The following is a 17732-nucleotide window of genomic DNA, read 5'->3' on the forward strand; positions in this document are numbered from 1 at the left end:
CTAGCTGAATATAAATGAGGGTTGTTAAAAGGACCTGGGATAAGCAGGTAGTCATAGAATGTAATTAGCTCGCTCGAGGACGGGGTTATCGATAACGCGATCACATATAGTCAACAATCTAGGCCGGGCTATGAATAGCACGGTCTCTCTTAACTCTCTCAGACGGGGAAGCAGATGGCCGGCGTGACGGGCAGTGCTGCTCCCACAAACCATCACAGCAGACAGAGTACTGGGCGCATCGCAGATGGAGTAGTTCACAGCTGAAGAGAAATTTCGTGAATCATTTGTGATCACGATAGAGTTCGAAACAACACCAGCCGGACGCGTCACGATCTGGGGTTCCGGAGCGGAAGTTCAACCGAAGCCGAGAGAAGGCCGGAGTGTGAGGTCGAGATCGCCGCTGTCCTTCTCTCTCTTGCTTCTGCTTCCATCGCGCTCCACCCGCAGTCCTGCTTCGGACACGTCTTCCCACGCTTCCAACGCTTCCATCCCATCCCCATCATCTTCCCCTAACCCTATCCCTTCTTCTACTTCTGCACTTTCTCACTTCTTCGCTCTCTCCTCTTCTTTCGCCACCTCCGGCGTTAGCGGCGACGAGTCAGGGGATCCCAGCTGGACGTGAACCGGTGGACCTGACCTGACCTGAATTACATCAGTCTCGCGAGAGCTGAGCTTGGGAACTAACTGCGCTCACCGACGTTGTTTGCTGGATTTTCTTCTTCTTCATTTCCTGTACTCTCATCTGGAAAGTTCATATCTCGAACCTGTTCTCTAGCACAAGCGCTCTGCCGGTCCCGGCAGCAGCAGATCTCACTATCCGGCGCCGCATCTTCTGTGGAATTACCTGCAATTCTCCCCTTTTCATTGGAAACAATTAACACTTTCTACCCTTTCCCTGTACTTGAAAAGTCCTGGAACAAGGCGCCAATCTCCGTTTCAGAGCTATCAGATTGACGAACTGGTCAAGTGTTTGTTCTTTTTGAAGCTGTCTTCGCTTCGGATTGTACGTATCATCAAGCCTTTTTTATCCTCTGTTTGTTCGATTGTGTCTGCAATCGATTCGCCTTGTTCGTCCCCTGTGAGCCTATAACGTTTCGAAAACCAAAACCGTGGAGTTCCCGCATCGAGTCGGAGGATGATCCCAGAAGCCTGCTTTTGTTTTTCTAAATCCAGTGGATGAATCCCCTCCTTGCTAATTGACCGCCTGTGTCTACAGACATGTACTTCCCTTGAAATCAATCGATCCTGAAGCTGAGGAGAGAAGAAAACAAAAAAGAAGATACCCAAGGAGGACTGTATATCCCACAAACCAAGCAAGCAAGCAATCAAGTTTTCCCTTGAGAATCCGATCATAAGCTAAACACCATGGCTACCGAAGATGATAACTTCGATATTGACATCTATGGAGATGGCGGGGGCTACAACGCCAATGAGCAGGGCGACTTTAAGCCCGAGGATGAGATGAAACATGATGACACAGAGCTTATCCTAGATGCGCCGGAACCCACACAGAACGGGAACCCCAACCAAGGCGACGGCTCCTCCGACGGCACCGTCAAGCCGGACAGTGAAGGCGGCGCTCCCCATAGTGACCCTGTAACCCAGGCGGCAAACCCGCAATCCGCGGCCAAGGACACCCCTGCCCCCCAGCAGGGAGTCAAGCGCAAGGAGCACGATGATCGACCGACAGACCCTGATGCTACCCCTGCTCTGCTCATATCGGACTTGTATTGGTGGACCACGGATGACGACATCCGCGGCTGGGTGTGCCAGGCGGACTGCGAGGATGAACTGAAGGACGTAACGTTCAGCGAACACAAAGTGAACGGTAAAAGCAAAGGGTAAGAGGGCAGCAGGAAGCTGGAAGCAGCGGTGACACATCAGTCCACTGACGTGGTGTTAATAGACAAGCGTTCCTCGAATTCACCACTCTCCAGGCAGCTACAGCGACGAAACACAAGATCGAGTCATTCAGCGCCGGCGGACAAACGCGCAAGCACATGGTCACCTACACCAGCCCGCAACCGAACCCGTTCCGCACGCTGCCCAAGGATGCGCCGATGCGCAAGGACAACCAGGCGCGCTCGATGTCCGGCGGCTTCAACTCGCCCAACCCGAACATGAACTTTAGCGGTGGCATGAACAACATGGGCGGAGGCTATCGGGGCGGACGCGGTGGATACAACAACCGCGGCGGCATGTCCGGCGGCATGGGTGGTAACTTCGGCAACAACCGTAACTTCCAGAACCCGATGGGTGGCTTCCAAGGGCCGATGGTGGGCGGAGGCTTCCAGGGTAATCCCATGGGGATGCAGAACTACGGCTTCAATAACCGCGGAGGCATGATGGGCGGTATGCGCGGTGGCCCTGGAGGCATGCGCGGTCGTGGTGGTGGCATGGCAGGACCCAATATGATGGGGATGCCCGGGATGAATCCGATGGGAGGGATGGGGATGAATGCGATGCCCGGGGCAATGAATCCGATGATGGGAGGTATGACGGGCAACATGGGGATGCAGGGTGAGTAGATTCCAGCACAGTGTGCGTGTGCTTTATGCTGATAGCAGAGCAGGACAAGGTGGATTCCAGGGCCCCAACCCAGCCTTTAACCAGGGATTCTTTCCTCCCAACCAGGGCGTCGGCGATGGATCATGGAACCCTCATGGGGCCAAGCGCAGTCGCCAGGAGTGAATTGCTTGATTGACCCTTCTGTACACCTGCCTTTTTACCTTCCTCTTTTCTTTTTCTCTACTCTTTCTATCTATTATTATCTGGGTTCATTGCGCGGGTTCGGGGAAATTGGTTCTTATCACTGCAGTCTATGTTCATTTTTCTTTTTTTCGCACCGATGGGGTGTATTAGACAATCAAGGGTCTGAATATGGTTTCCTTTTTGCTGCTTGCTTGCTTGCTTGCATATGTAGTCATAGTTTGAGTATAGGAGTTGGTTGGTAGTTTTAGCTTATCACTTCACAAATATCATAGCAGATAACCAGCATACATGAATCAATGGTCGTTTCTAGAAAATCTGTAACTAAAGCAAGTGACAGTGACAGCGGAATGGAGCAACAATGCACCGATTTCCCGATCGGCGGGAATTCCAGCCCCTCTTATCGTCGTCATCCTGCTTTATACAGAGACCCCAGAAATCCACCTGCTATCTTTCAATCCGAGGTGGTGATTCACTCCCCTCTTTCTTTGTCTCTAGTTCTGACTCCCATCCGCGACACAGGGATTCACCACACATTCCCACGAGATACCCGGAAGTAACCACCTTGGGAAGCAACGCACACCGAGCTTCCCCGCATCCATTACACTCTTCCTCTCCCACTTATCACCCACCACCAAACCCCCTCCTACCCACCCAGAAACAAAACACAGAAGAGGAAGACATTGAAAATGCAAGCCGTCCCGGAATCCCGCCAACAAACCTTCGAGGAGATCTACGGCCCTCCCGAAAACTTCCTCGAGATAGAAGTACAACCCCCTCCCCCCCCCCCCCCAATACCCTTCTCCCCCTTCCACCCAACCCCCTTAAACTAACATCCACCCCCTAAAAACGGCAGGTTAGGAATCCCCAAACGCACGGCACCTCGCGCAACATGTACACCTCGTACGAAATCGTCTGCCGGACAAACATCCCCGCCTTCAAACTCAAACATTCCGTCGTGCGCCGCCGATACTCCGACTTCGAGTACTTCCGGGATATACTGGAGCGGGAGTCGACGAGGGTCACGATCCCGCCGTTACCGGGGAAGGTGTTTACGAATCGGTTCTCTGATGATGTGATTGAGCATAGACGGGAGGGTTTGCAGCGGTTTTTGCAGATTGTCGCCGGTCATCCGCTTTTGCAGACGGGGAGTAAGGTTTTGGCCAGTTTTGTGCAGGGTATGTTTTTCTCTTTCAGAACTTTTCTTGGTTGTTCTTTTGGGGGTGGGGTGGGGTGAATGTGCTAACGCTAATGGGGTTTTTGTGTAGATCCGAATTGGGATCGGAATGCGTGGTAATTGATACTTCGTATGTACTGTGGGGGAGATGATGATGATGATGATTTAGCGGGGATGGGAGGGGATGGGAGAATGTGAATAAACGGAGGTGGAGAGTGTGTTGTTAGCTGGAATTGCATTCGCAATTGCTTGCAGGTAAACGGTCTATGAGGTAAGATGTGCTTTTCTTTTGTTATCCGTTTGTCTTGTCTATTTCATTCTGCTCTTGTATGGCGGATATCATGTAACTAGCGTTCTGTCTGCAATGTCTGCAATCAGTGTTTTGTTTTGTTTGTTCATGTGGCTTTGTCACGGTTATCTTAGCATAAAAGCTGTTATCATCCATGGGCATATCTATATCTGCAATTTTAATATGCTGCAACCCTATCTACTGATGGTGACTGCATCTACTGCAAATGTTTAATATGCAACTAGTCTATCTATGCAAGCTCACATGTAAGCTCCCTATGTAAGCTCATCCCACATCGGCGCCAAGGTATTATCTGCCCACGTCGCATCCATTCCCGAATTCTCGTCCATCGCAAACGAAAATACCCCCGCACTGCTCGTGCTCTCGTGGAGCCCCTGCGGCGGGGCTGGAGGCGACAGCGCAGGATCAATTGGCCCGCGCGCATTGCCGCTCTCCGCCTGCCCGCGAGCAGATACCCGTGCAGCATGCTGTTTGCCAGGGTCGGGATTCCCCCCCTGGGGCAACCGTCCGCTCACGGACCCTCCGTCCCGGTAGGCGTGCGGGAACTTGGTCCGAAATCGGTCTCGCAGGTCCGTCGCCCGGCGATGGCTCAGGTTCAGTCGCTTGTCCTGCTGGATCAGCGTCCACTGGAAGCCATGCACGGCGTAGCCTTTCAGCAGTGCCTCGTCCTCAACGACGGTAAACGGGCGGCGTGAGCGTCGCCGCGATTTCATCGTAAAGTGTGGCTCGGGGATGCCCAACGACGCCAGCGTGGATTTGGATCTACTAGAGAGCGTGGGGGTAGTCTTTGACAAGGTGCTGTTCTTGGCCTTGCTGCCTTTCGAGTCAGCGTCCTTGGAGCTGCTGGCCTCATTCACCGCAGCGCCACTGGCCTCTGCATTAGCCCCCCGCGGGTGTGGGAGATGGATCTTCCCCGCTTGTCCGTCGGTCCCTTCGGTTTCGGCTCGCGAGAGGGCGTTCGCAAGCGTGTCATGCAGCTGCCTGGTGGCTTCATTGGGATCCGCGGCCCTTGGAAGATTAGATGTGCACAGCCGACAGTTGCGTCTGACTTACCGATATGCCCAGGGGCAACACACACGAAACCTAAATTATACTTAGTTGGCATCCAGTGTCTCCTCCACGTCCACCCATGGCTATACCATACCTATCTTTCAGATTGGATGCGCTACGCTTGTTGAACTTCAACTCTGGCTGGGCCAGAATCGCCGTCCAATTGCCGATGCCGCACTTGACCACCCCGCGCAGCAGAGCAGTCGTCTCTTCCTCGGTCCACTTACGAAGGTTCTTGCGAGACCGGCCCCGCGTTTTAGGCGACAGAGGCTCGGTATTGTCCTCTGTGGAGGCGTCTTTATTGTCAGTCTCGGGGTCTGTCTTTTCGGATCTTGTCCGTTCCGCGGCAGCAACATCGTCCAGCAGTCCACTGGCGATATCGCTCGAATCGCCGTCCACCGTTTTGTCGACCGGAGAATCGAGGATTTCCTCTATGCGACCTTCTCGTCGCTCCGCAATCTGGCTATCTGCAGCATTAGCAGTAAGTAAGCCCGGCTCCACAGCCTCACTGCCTCGGGATGGTTTGGTTAGTAGCTGCGTGATCGAGCCGGGTTCAATTGGAGGAAGCAAGGCCGCATTTGGAGGTGGCTCGTTGAGACCATTGAGAATAGCAAAAGGGCCAAAGGGCGGCGGACGCTGCTCCTTCTGCGCCTGGGGAATGGGCAGCTGGAGATGTTCACTAAACGTCTCCGCCTGACCGCCCAAACGCCTGCGCTTGCGGAAGTGAAGGGCGTCGTCATCAAACGAGGAGTAGGGGTATCGTTCTAGGGCGCGGAGGTTGACAAAAGCCGGGAGAATTGGCCGGGGAGGCGCCTCCAGGCTCGGGAGGGAGTCCGCAGGGGCATCCGACTTCTTCGGTCGGGGAGCAGCTGCCCCTTCGGTGGCTCCAGATGGGGCCGAGTCATTGCGGGCAGGGAGGATGCCGGCATTGTTGTTACTGGAGGGTTCTCGGACGTGACTGGCACTGGGTTCGAGCGGGGAGGGCACGGCCAAGAGGCGAGACACCGGCTGACGGAGGGGAGCAATGCGGAGAGACTGAAGCTGGGGTAGTTCGCGAATCAAGGATTCGTCGAAGGAGCGGGTATAGGAGCCGTTGGAATCCATGGTGGGGCACCCATACACCCATTCAGGGGACGATCACTGAGGGATGAAGAGCACCATGTAGAAGGATAGGGGAGATGCCACGGCCATTTTCACGGTTGATGGATGGTGTGGAGGAGATGCAGATGCAGCAGATGGAGAATTGTCGCAGACTTGAATCCAGGTGGGCGGCTGATGAGTCAGCCAACAGTTAACCAACTGGCTGATCAACTAGTTGGCTAGTGAGTTACTTGGTTACTGTGTATCTGTATAGTAGTTGACTGGTTAACTGTTGTAGCTGGACAGGATCTTTTTTTTATTTTCAGTAGTGGGACATGGTGATAATTGAATGATAGAACCCATTCATCAGGATATCTGGTTGAAGATGAACAGTGCAGACCCAAAGAAGCATACACTTTCCCAATGGGATCATTTGATACATTCAAGTCATCAAAGCAACCACCAAATTTCTACAAACATTGACCTTTCTTCATTAAAGGGGAAAAGAAAAAGAAAAGAAAATATAGAAAGGATTAATCACAGCTTATAATAAAGCAGTATATATCATTCCATGGTTCTAAATAAGTTCACCCATAGCAAACTACTATTACTATCCACCCACTATCCCCAATCCAGTAATCAGCTATCCATCTACTCCATATACTAACTACTAACTCTACTCCATCTCACCCTCTCCTCACCCATACAACACAACACACCACTCACCCCTACACCACAATCCCACCTTGAAACTGGATCAAAAATGCCAACCACCATATTCCCCCCAATCCCCTACTTCATCTTCGGCATTTTCGAGCCCCTAGCCCTGTACGTCCCCCAATCCCAATCCCCCATCACCATAACTAATACCTTTCAACAGCATCGGCGGCTCCCTCTACCCCCACCTACAACCCTCCTCCTTCATCCTATCCCAAATCCCACATAACCCAGATCCCACAGGAACCATCACTCCCTCGTCGCTCTCCCTCGCCTACCAACTCTCCAACATCTACTTCCTGCTCGCGCTTCTCGGCATCGCGCTGATCCACAGCACCTCGGAGCCCAAAGTCCTGCGCAACTATCTGGTGTGTTTGGCGGTTGCGGATCTGACGCATATCTTGGCCGCGGGGTATGCCATGGGATGGGAGAGGTTCGTGGATATAGCCGGGTGGAATGCGCTTACGTGGGGGAATGTGGGTGTTACGGCGGGACTGTTTCTGAGTAGGGTTGTGGTGTTGGGGGGTGGGTTGGGGGGTGTTGTTGGTCAGGTTGGTGAGGGGAAGATGAAATTGAAGGCGAAGGGTAAGGGTAAGGGTAAGAGGAAGGGGTATTGATTGTGTTTCATGTGGTGTGGATGGTGGATGTGTGATTATATTCTAAGGGTAAAAATTCGAAATGGGTTTATTAATCACTGGACATAAAGTGTAGGATGGATGGATCCCGGGATCCCGGGGATTATCAATCGCCGTTGTTAGCCAACTACTTATTCACTAGACACTAGTCTAAGTAACTAACTAGGACATGAATGAGAGGAATGATGGCATTGAGATCGACAGTTACCTTTCTCGGGTAAAGAGAAATAAACCTACTAGTAGTATTATAGCACCGATTTTACCTTCCCCTTTCAAAACTGTCTTTCTTTCATCTCGACTTGACCCGCTCGGAGTTATCCGATACCCACTGCACCATCATCATCCCTTCCCCTATCTAAGCTACTAATAGACTAACTTCTACTTCTAGCTTAGCCTATCGTATATTCTACCCAACTTACTCTTGTTCAAGAATATAAGAACTATTGCCAATGGTCTAGACCCCTATCTACCCTGTGAATCTTCGGCTGGTTGTACCCTATCCTATCATGACTGGTTGTCTAGTTAACTATGTGGCTATCCTAACACCCCCGTTCGGATCAAAGGATGTGCACCAAGCTCACGGTCTAGATTCAATTTCAATGAGGATTGCAGTATGCTGTGTAGTAGAAATACATGCCCAAAGAACGAAAAAGAACAGGGATTATCCGAAATCAAGAAGAAGGATAAAAAGGGGGAATGATCACAAGACATCAATAAATCAAATCAGTCAACACAAGAAATAGGAAATGATAGGATAGGAAGGAAGTCGTCATATTAATCAGCGGCTTACTTGCTTAGCCTGATAGACAGATAGCTTTTGTTTCCTTTTTCTCTCATCCTGTCTCTCTGCTGGTACGCGTCATATTACTGCCCATAGTGTGTGCTGCCTAGCCGTTCGTCCATTGCGTCTAGATGACATCTTGTTGCCCCAAGCTCAGACCACCGCCACGTGTGTTACTAGTCTAGTTGGTGGGTACCTGACGTTGCAATTGCTGGAACAGTTGGTGCAGGGCTGGCGGGCCGTGCTGTTGGTACTCCCTAATGTGCGGGAAGAGGAAAGGGAGGCCCGGCGATGTTTGGAACTCCTGTCGGTAGGCCACAAAGTTCTCTGTCGGGTCCAGCAGGTACGCTAGTGCAGGGGGCAGCACCGGAGTCAGCGTCATCCGGTTGGTGGCGCTGTCGGTATGCGTGAAGGTCGAGTGGGACGTGCTGTACTTGTAAAGACCGCTGAGTATCGACGTGAAGGAGTGGTAATTGCGGCAGGTGTAGAGGGCCTGCTGTTGTTAGTATATGGTTCCATGTTATACACTCTCACAGAAAAGATAGTACCTCGACAATTTCCTGAATGTAGCCTATCATGTCTGGTAGTCCCGTGCAACATTCCCACACTTCCAGGCTGCGTAGCTCCCATAGCACAAGGAGTCGTTTGATTATGGCATCGGGTTCCACGAAGCTTTTATGGCTCAGTCCTGAGAAGTACTCTTCGTCGACAGCGGTTGTTGTCTTGGCAAAATCGAGAGCTGGGGCTGGGTTCGTCAAATCCAACTCATCTAGCAGGGGGATTTCGACCGAAAATGGCTTCGTCCAGTTCATCTCTCGGGCGTGGACGTATGTTCGGGTAAACCGTACCCCTAGTACTGAGAGCTCAAGCAGAATGGCCTTCAGACTCGGTAAATGCTCTTTGAATAGCTGCTGGATAGGCGCTGCTATGAACTGGAAGCCCGGGTACGGCGGACTGGCTGGTACTGGCTGTCTCATGGCGTGTAGGCACCGGTTTATGGCACGGTGGGCAAAAGGGCTGCGAGTCTGAAGATGCTGCTCCGGCGTCAGCACGTTTGCAGCGGTGCATGATGCTAGCATGCCAATTACGTACCTGTTCAACCTCCTTGTACTTCCCCAGCTCCTCTGGGAACATTTGCAGATAGTTGAGCAGGTGGATGTAAAGCGCTGTATGCTGTTGTAAAAACCACTCTACCGAGGGTGCTCGGTAGCCCAGGAAGTAGCGGACCAGTTCCTCGAACGATATTCGCGTGAAATGAAGATGACTCTCTGTGTCGATGGCTTCTGCTATTGCTATCGAGGGCAGGTCACTATCTCGCTTGGTAGGAAGCCAGCTCCAAGGCTCGAGAGGAGGACCGGAGATCTGACATCGTCGGATAATCTCCTCGACCTTCTGATAATGGGACAGATTGTCGATAAATGCCATCTCATGCGGCTCCACGAGCGAGTACAGGAACGCGGTAATGGCTTGAGGATCGCGTTTCTGAAGAGACTTCCGCGGGAGGTTGTTGTCTCGAAACAGTCCGAATCGGATCACCCGCTTGATCTCATGGGGATCGAAGGCCCAGAACACAGTGGTGGCCTCGTCCTCCCACCACTGATACGTGAAAAAGGTATGGGGAATCTCGCCCGAGGGAAACAGTTCCAGGTAGGAAGGCTGCCCCGACATGCACGGGAACGGCACGCCGGCCGAAGGTGAATACGCAGACATGCCAGAAACAGTCAAAATGCTTTGCGGGATCTTTGTTCAAACAACGACGAAGGGGATCGGCCTGTCCCTTTTGACACTGGAGGAGACTACGTACGACTCAGCAACAGAACAACATAGTGACGAAATACGTAGCAGTGGACACCGCTACCTTGTTCCCGGGGGTCCTTTTATCCCTGTAGGATGTAGTACCAACGTGTGATCGGGAACCAAGCCCTTCCCGATGCCAGGTATTGATATCAACCTCCGTCAGATTCTAGAACGCCCCAGGACAGGCATATAGGGCAGGGAATAAACGACGTCAGATGAAATAGGCCGGGGACTAACCTCACGGAAACCGGAAGGAGGAGAGGGCTCGAGCCCAAGGCAACGGATGTACACAAAGGAAGGTCAAAATTGGGTAGTTGACGAGGACACACCGGCCGGTTTCCAGCAGGTTTGAACGAGGGTAGATTGAATAGAGCAGGAACAGGGACCGAAACAAAAACAGAAGTAGAAACCCAGATAAGGGGATTAATCCAAACAGCTAGCTCTATTGTATTGCACCGTGCATTGCACCATCAGAGAAAATCTGCAGAAAACTGGCCACGATGGAATGATAGAGCTTATCTTCCTTCAGCTGGTGCAGACTACTTTCCGTTCTTCAAGACCTTTTGCCACGTTTGACAACTCACGGGGAGAGCTGGATAGGCGAGAGAGGGCTCCCATCAACGGAGCACAAGAAAGCTGCTGCTGCTTCTGCTGCTGCTGCTGCCTGTGGCATCCGAGCGGCCAGAAAGCATGGCGGCAAGTGGCGCATTACAGGACAGAAAGAAGAAGAGCAGACGAGGGCTGATCCAGATCCGAACCACTGGGACCCGGGAGCCAGGATAGGCTAAAGGGACGGAGATTACCTTTTGATACAGGAGCTGAAATCATGGCTAAAGCCTAGCGGTGGGCCGACGACTCCAATCAAGCGAGCTGGCTGTCGCATCATTTAATCGTCGACTGGTGGCCAAGGGAAGGAATGCATTCTCCGGCCCCTGGGAGGACCGTTAGGTCTTGGGGCCCGTCTAGGAGCAGCCGAGCAGACCCTCCCTACATGGGCTGTGAATAATAAACCGGATTCAAGCATCAATAATCGTTGTCTCCATAAATAATCGGGGCCGTTGGCAATAGTATGACCGATAATAGCAACAATAATAAAGGACGCCAGTCAACGGCGGGCCAGTGGAACAAACAGGTAGCATTCTAGAGTGGAAAAGAAATATGAGATAAACCTAGAAGGGAAGTGAATTGAAAAAAAAAAAAAATAAATAAATAAATAAATAAAATAAAATAATTATAACCATAATAATAATATAATATAATAAGATAAATTGAACGAATTTTCAGAAGAGAATAATTTGAAAAAGAAATTGAATATTTAGAAGGACGGAACAAGAAAAAAGAAAAAAAGAAAATGTAAACAAAAATCCAAAAAGGAAATTGGAGAGAGAGAGAGAGAGAAAGAAAATCATACACAATACAGAAGAGATTAGAGAAGCGGTCAAGAAGATGGATGGAGCAAGAGGGAACAGATGGAACTGTGAGTGCACAACAGCATCCCGAGAGGGTCCGGGTCATGCAGGACTATTTCGATTTCTGGAAGGTTCACCTGGGGCCACATCTCATCCAGACGCGGAGAGAGAGAGGAAGAAAGAGAGACTGTGAAAGGAGAGAAAGAGAGATCAATCTTGTTCGTATCCAAGAGCTGTAGCGGTGTACAATGACAGGATATTAATGAAGTCAACTATACATCAGCCTCGCGGGAGAAGACGAGGCAGTCGAGCCACTGAGCAGCAGCTACAGGAGGAACAGCTGAGTGAGAGGCGAGTTTCGTCAAGCGCCAGGAGCACGGCTGAGAGTAAGCCAAAGGCAAAGGCAAAGGCAGAGGCAAAGTCATCGTTGTCACAGTCTTGATGATGATGATGTCGAAGCATGAAGGGCTGATCCTCCTCCCAAGTCCGCTGTGGGGACCCACCAGCTGGTCCTGCTTTCTAGCTTAGCTGGCCAGAGAGATGCTGTGTCGAAAGCCGGTCACACACGAATATTGTCTCCAGCATGGTAGATAGTCGTATCCATCTCCCTGTGTGAAATGCTAAAAAAAACCAAAGAAGAAAACCAGATCGGGTGGCTCGCAACCTCTCTTGCTACAGCTGCAACTAAATTAGTGGGTGAAGCGAGTGCAATGCAGAAAAGCGTATCGCCGCTGATCGGGGCGATGGCGATCGGGGGGTTTTGCTTCCTGGCGAACAATTGGAGTCTGCTTTCCTTCTAGCGGCCCCAGATGGCCTGATGGACCTCGCCGGGTTCATCGTCATTGGTTTATCCTATTCTCTGTGAAATTTTGGATTCTCAACTCCAGTCCAGTCCAGCTCGGATCCGTCCCCAGACCGAGGTAGGAATGATGACGACGGCGGACTGGGGATAAATAGAAAGCTAGACTAACTAACTAACTACTGGCCTCGGACGTGTCCAGCCAGGGTCAACCTCTCTCCAGTGTTACCCTCGACAGCCGACGTTGCATGTCCCACAGACCGGGGGGGGAACAAGACAGTTGTGGATTCGGTCACTAAGGAAGGATTGACCATGATACCAATAGCAAGTGGGAGAGAAAAGAGAGTAAATGGAGATGAGAGCAGCAGTGGAGGAGCTCGTGGCGGTGGGTGTCGTTTTTCGCCAAGCAGGATCCACCAGCAAGAAAAGAAGAAAACAATTCAATTGCTCTGTTGTTCTTCTGGAGTACTACAATGCATCAGTGAAGAAATGTAAATCCTTCAATATTCTTCCTCTTTGCTTCTCCACGGTACCTGGTGCCTTGATTGATCCTAACTCTCAGGAACGCGTGGATACCCGCCCTCGGAACATCTACCCAGAAGGTTGGAAACTATCGAGACAAGCTAAACTTCGCCTTCGGGTGGAATGGGCGGAATTGGGTGATCGAGTATCTCCACCCCGAAACTCCCATCCACTAGACTACCAGAAACCAGCCAGATATTGTGGCGCAGGGCAATAAAAGGATAGAATTAGGGGGCCCGCTTAGGAGAAACCCTGGTGTGCCCGGCATCAACTTGCTGTCTAGTTATTAGACCAGATGTCTCTGCATTGACTCTGAAGGCAATATCGTCGATGACCACAAGAGGCCCCAAAAAGCAGTCAAACCTTGAATCAGCCATTTGAAGCATCCTGCTGCAATCATCAGACACCGGAAGTTGCGGGTTGCAGATAGCCACGGAAGCGCCGCTGCACCCGGCTTCCCTCCACGTTGTGCCATTCAACAGCATCCAGGAAGAGTAAGGAATCTTCGACATTGGAGCGGAGTACTCCGGCGAATGTATTCCGTGATGACCCCCATTAGTTGAGACCCGCTCATTCTGCCCCCGTTTTCGCGGCCACGGGCGTTCCTTGAGGAGGAGACAGGACGTCCAAGAAGCGAACGAACTGAAGCTTCCCTCCATTTTGTGTCACGACTCACCACTTTTGCTTCCTAGCCAGATTCTACGTCTAGACCAGTATGGTTACCGTCCTGCAAGAACAGGGCTGTGTCGCTGAGCTGTCGTATGCAGAGAGAGGGTGACCTGGAACCTCAACGCCCCTGTACTTACTTCACTTGCACGGCCCGGGAGGTCCAGAACTCGGAGCGGATAGCCACAGCCATAGCAAGCGACAGCTATTGATGGGTGGCTGACTGGGCTTGTATGTGGGCGGGAGGAGTCCTCCTGCAAGAGCGCAACGGTTGTTGAGACCTTGCCAAAGCCTAGATAAGTACAACTCGTAGTCCGTAGCTATGTTGTCACTCGGTTGCCTGGTCCCCGTCTCTAACATGGCCGCTTACTTACATATGATGTCTACATACATACATACATACATACATACCTACCTACATGATTGCTCTCTGTGTCTCCCGCATGCTGTGATGTTGTGCGAAAACAATCGCTTTCACAAGCCATCTGCCGTGCAGATGCGTGGGGGCTGCTTACAGCCAAAGCCTATAGTTGGCCACTGTGGGAAGCATGATAGCTTGGTCACCCATATTCCGGGACAGAGACCTGTCCACCCAGATAGACGTGGCCCGCTAGACCCGGATTGGTTCTGGACGTGCAGCATGCATGAATCCTGGCTCGGAGGCTAAGGAAGTATGTATGGTCTGCGTGGGCGAGTGCGTGTGTGTAGAAGCGAGTTAACGGGCGGGCTATGTCACCGTGGCTTGAGACAAACATTTCGAAGGCCTCGCTCACAGGTCAGGTAGGTATATAACCTTCGTACACATCTACCAAACGGAGAGAAGACCACTGCCGAGCATCTTCTGCTTTTTCCAGGGCTCGGGGGAAGCAATATGTGAATACCCTTGGACTGAGCAACGGACACCGTGATACAAGTGTGCGATGCCACCTTTCGCTCGATGATCGTGCCGCCTTGATCCCTCGGACGAATCCTGCCGGTATCCTGACTGACATGGCCGAGGAACATCCAAGAACCTAAGGCACCTCCATCCGCAAAGGGCAAGATGGTGGGCAAGCCTTTCTACCAAAGAAGAGAGGGGGGGAATGAAATAAAATAAAATAAAATTGAGCGGAGATGGTCGACAGAGGAAAGTAAGATATGGAGGTGGAAAAAAGAAAACATTCAAGCAAAGGCGCAATCCGCAAGTGATGGATCGCAACCCCATCTTCCCTCCCCCCCTTTTGATCCTGTTTTCTGAGCTTAACCGAACCATCCCGAGCGCCAGAAGGCGTGGATCGAAGGGGAGTCCGACCACGGCGATGGTCGAATATCAATTATCAATCACAGTGAGATCGCCTAGGTCAAGATGACTTGTCAGTTGACTTAACGCAAACTAACCCATGCGACATGGTGGCTAAGTCTGCATGGTCAGCACCCGATTAGTTTGGCGCTTCCTTTGATATGCCGAGGATCGAGGGGAGGAGGAATCGGGCCAAAGGGGCGCCGGCAGGAGGATGTGTCCAGATGAATCAATTCCTCTCTTATCATCCCATCCCATCAGTGTGCGACTAGAGCGGCACCTGCAATCTGCACCGGCATCAGCAACCAAGAACGAACTAGATTGCCAGTCCGTCGAAAGACTCCGCCATCTTCTCATCCACACCACAACTCACATTTGTTATTAAGTATTTATTTTTCCGTTCTAGTTCCCGTCTCTTCTCGCTAAATCCCTCCCAGTCCACTTAACCCCCACGGCTGGGGAGAGGAGGTAAAGAAAAAGAGGGGTGGGAATAAGAAGAGGAGAAGGATGAGGAGAAGATCCATACTGACCTGCAGCAGCCCAGTTGACGTGTTACATTCCTACTTGTAGCCTTGTACAGAGTAGATGGGCCAAAGGAGATGTTCGGTTGGCTGGATTCAACGAAACCAAGGCAGCACAGGAGGACCCCCCAAGACTCGCAATTCCTCATAGTCTGATGGGTCGACCACTGCACCAGGTCGACTTCGGCCAACTGCTCCAGCCACTGTTCACTCCTCCTTCAAGTGCAGCTTCCCATTTGGATCGGTTGGCTCCCGGCTTGGAATGTGAGACGTAAATTTTTTCCAAGACCCATGGACAGATTGCATCGAGTATCCCACCCTGCTGTCTCCCCGGCGCCGTAGCATCCCTGTTAGAGGTCACGACAGGGTGGACTCGAGGCGACGGGCCGTCTAAATAGCATCTGCGCAAAGACTTACGTGGATGAGATAGATCTGCTGGAGTGGCACGGGAGTATCCGGCGGAGTTGCTCCATGAATGGGTCCGGGAAATGGACAGATGAAAACGGGGACAAGTGGGAAAGTTGGGGAGGTGGTAAGAATAAAAAAAGTGTCCTACTGCAGTTGGCCCAGATACAAATCCTAGGAATGGAACTAAAGGGCTTCAGAAACAATGGTATCATACTATCATAGGTAGACAGACTTGGCATCTTGACCTTGCTTTAGTGTACAAGTCTACGGTACAGTAACAGGTGTAACTTTGTGTCCTGTAGACAATTCTTTCTTTTTTTGTTCTGGATAACGCTTCATATAATTATCGTAACCGGCGTCATACAGGTCCACAAAGCAAGACAAGATGTCATCGCCACAGCGGAATTTTGCAACGCTTTTATTTTTCCGGCAGCCTACATCACTTACCATGCCACATCTACTGGAGGGCACGGCGGCGGTCACGCTCCTCAGCGATGGAGAGCTTGACACCCTTGCCCTTGGGCAGGGAGATCCAGGGCTTGTCCTGACCGATGACGAAGACGTTGGACTCACGGGTGGCGAAGGTGTTGTCAATAGCGTCCTTGATGTGGACGATGTTGAAACCACCATCGTGGCGCTCACGGTGGGTAACGACACCGACACGACCCATGTTACGACCACCGGTGGCCATGGCGACAACACCAGTGTCGAACTTGACGAAGTCGGCGATCTTGCCAGTGGCAATGTCGATCTTCACGGTGTCGTTGACCTTGATGGCGGGGTCGGGGTAACGGATGCTATAAAAAAGCCCTTGTTAGCACACTTTGTTCTGAAGTTGCGGCTCCTTACTGTGTTCCAGCAAAGAACTGCGATTCTAGTTCTGTCGTCCTCCGCCGATCAACCAAAGCTTGGTCCAACGACTGAATGACGCGGAACTTGTAGAGAGTATGCACTCACGTTCTCGCATCGTGCGTAACCAAGAATGGGATCCCGCCCTTGCCGAGCTGAACACGCTTGACCTTGCAGAGCTTGTACTCGGCCTCCTCAGCCTGGATACGGTGGACGGTGAAGCGACCCTTGGTGTCGTAGATGAGACGGAAGTTCTCGCCGGTCTTCTCGATGCCGATGACGTCCATGAAACCAGCGGGGTAGGTAGGGTCGGTGCGGACCTTGCCGTCGACCTTGATCAGACGCTGCATCATGATCGCCTTGGTCTCACGGCCGTTAAGGGCGTACTTGAGACTATAAACCTGTCAGTCCTCCTATTCCGATCCTCTCTTTCGGTTCCTTCGTAATCGCTGGATGGCTCGTACCGGTTGCGGATGAAGACGATCAGGGGCAGGCAGTCCCGGAGCTTGTGAGGACCGGGGGAGGCCTTGGGGGCGTAGGTTCCGGACATCTTGTCCAGGAGCCAGTGAGAAGGCGCGCTAAGGCGCTTCTGGTGCTTCTTACTGTACGAGCATGGTGGTTAGTTTTCAGCTCCTCAAAATCTTCAATTCTCCTGCCGTAGCGAAGATAGACCTGTGAAAACGCAATTCCACCGGTAATCTCGCTGCATGCAGTAAGAACAACATTGGGCGTGTTACTCACGGTCCGCGAGGCATCTTGGCTGCTTTGTCGACTTGAACCGGTTAGTTGTCGAAGTGTCGCGAGGAAAAGAAGGAGTCGGGACAAGGACTTCAGCGGCTGATATCCAGCCCATCTGCATTTTTCGCTTAGCGGCTGGTGCCAGCGGGGCTTAGCCCTAGCACTAGTACCGTTCAAAGTCTTACCCCACTAGTCCCGACCAGTACTAGCCCCTGTGGGCCAATCCACATTACATAAGCAATACTGGGTCCAGGCTTGATTTACTCCGTATGTTCAATGCTTTTT

The 17732-nt window shown here is 51.7% G+C and overlaps 6 protein-coding genes across 6 annotated transcripts; 3 read left to right on the forward strand and 3 right to left on the reverse strand.

Moving 5' to 3' along the window:
• Positions 1-1365: 1365 nt before the first annotated feature.
• Positions 1366-2691, forward strand: An11g09450 (uncharacterized protein; the record flags this gene model as incomplete). The annotated part of the gene is made up of 3 exons (XM_001394866.3): positions 1366-1841; positions 1907-2520; positions 2573-2691. 3 exons carry the CDS (start codon positions 1366-1368, stop codon positions 2689-2691), a joined length of 1209 nt encoding a protein of 402 aa, XP_001394903.1.
• Positions 2692-3398: 707 nt separating this feature from the next.
• An11g09460 (uncharacterized protein) lies at positions 3399-3946 on the forward strand (the record flags this gene model as incomplete). Its single annotated transcript, XM_001394867.3, has 2 exons — positions 3399-3476; positions 3566-3946. 2 exons carry the CDS (start codon positions 3399-3401, stop codon positions 3944-3946), a joined length of 459 nt encoding a protein of 152 aa, XP_001394904.3.
• Positions 3947-4450: 504 nt separating this feature from the next.
• An11g09470 (uncharacterized protein) lies at positions 4451-6350 on the reverse strand (the record flags this gene model as incomplete). Its single annotated transcript, XM_001394868.3, has 3 exons — positions 4451-5204; positions 5250-5279; positions 5341-6350. 3 exons carry the CDS (start codon positions 6348-6350, stop codon positions 4451-4453), a joined length of 1794 nt encoding a protein of 597 aa, XP_001394905.1.
• A 739-nt stretch (positions 6351-7089) lies between these two features.
• On the forward strand, positions 7090-8378 carry An11g09480 (hypothetical protein; the record flags this gene model as incomplete). Its single annotated transcript, XM_001394869.3, has 4 exons — positions 7090-7154; positions 7207-7640; positions 8201-8289; positions 8322-8378. 4 exons carry the CDS (start codon positions 7090-7092, stop codon positions 8376-8378), a joined length of 645 nt encoding a protein of 214 aa, XP_001394906.3.
• Positions 8379-8640: 262 nt separating this feature from the next.
• Positions 8641-10169, reverse strand: An11g09490 (uncharacterized protein; the record flags this gene model as incomplete). Its single annotated transcript, XM_059750511.1, has 3 exons — positions 8641-8952; positions 9008-9427; positions 9552-10169. 3 exons carry the CDS (start codon positions 10167-10169, stop codon positions 8641-8643), a joined length of 1350 nt encoding a protein of 449 aa, XP_059601671.1.
• A 6148-nt stretch (positions 10170-16317) lies between these two features.
• Positions 16318-17464, reverse strand: An11g09500 (40S ribosomal protein eS4; the record flags this gene model as incomplete). Its single annotated transcript, XM_001394871.3, has 4 exons — positions 16318-16657; positions 16818-17102; positions 17174-17311; positions 17451-17464. The coding sequence occupies 4 exons, from the start codon at positions 17462-17464 to the stop codon at positions 16318-16320; spliced, it is 777 nt and encodes a 258-aa protein (XP_001394908.1).
• Between the last annotated feature and the right edge of the window lie 268 nt (positions 17465-17732).

The sequence above is a fragment of the Aspergillus niger genome, assembly GCF_000002855.4.
Source record: "Aspergillus niger supercontig An11".
NCBI classification, from domain to species: Eukaryota; Fungi; Ascomycota; class Eurotiomycetes; order Eurotiales; family Aspergillaceae; genus Aspergillus; species Aspergillus niger.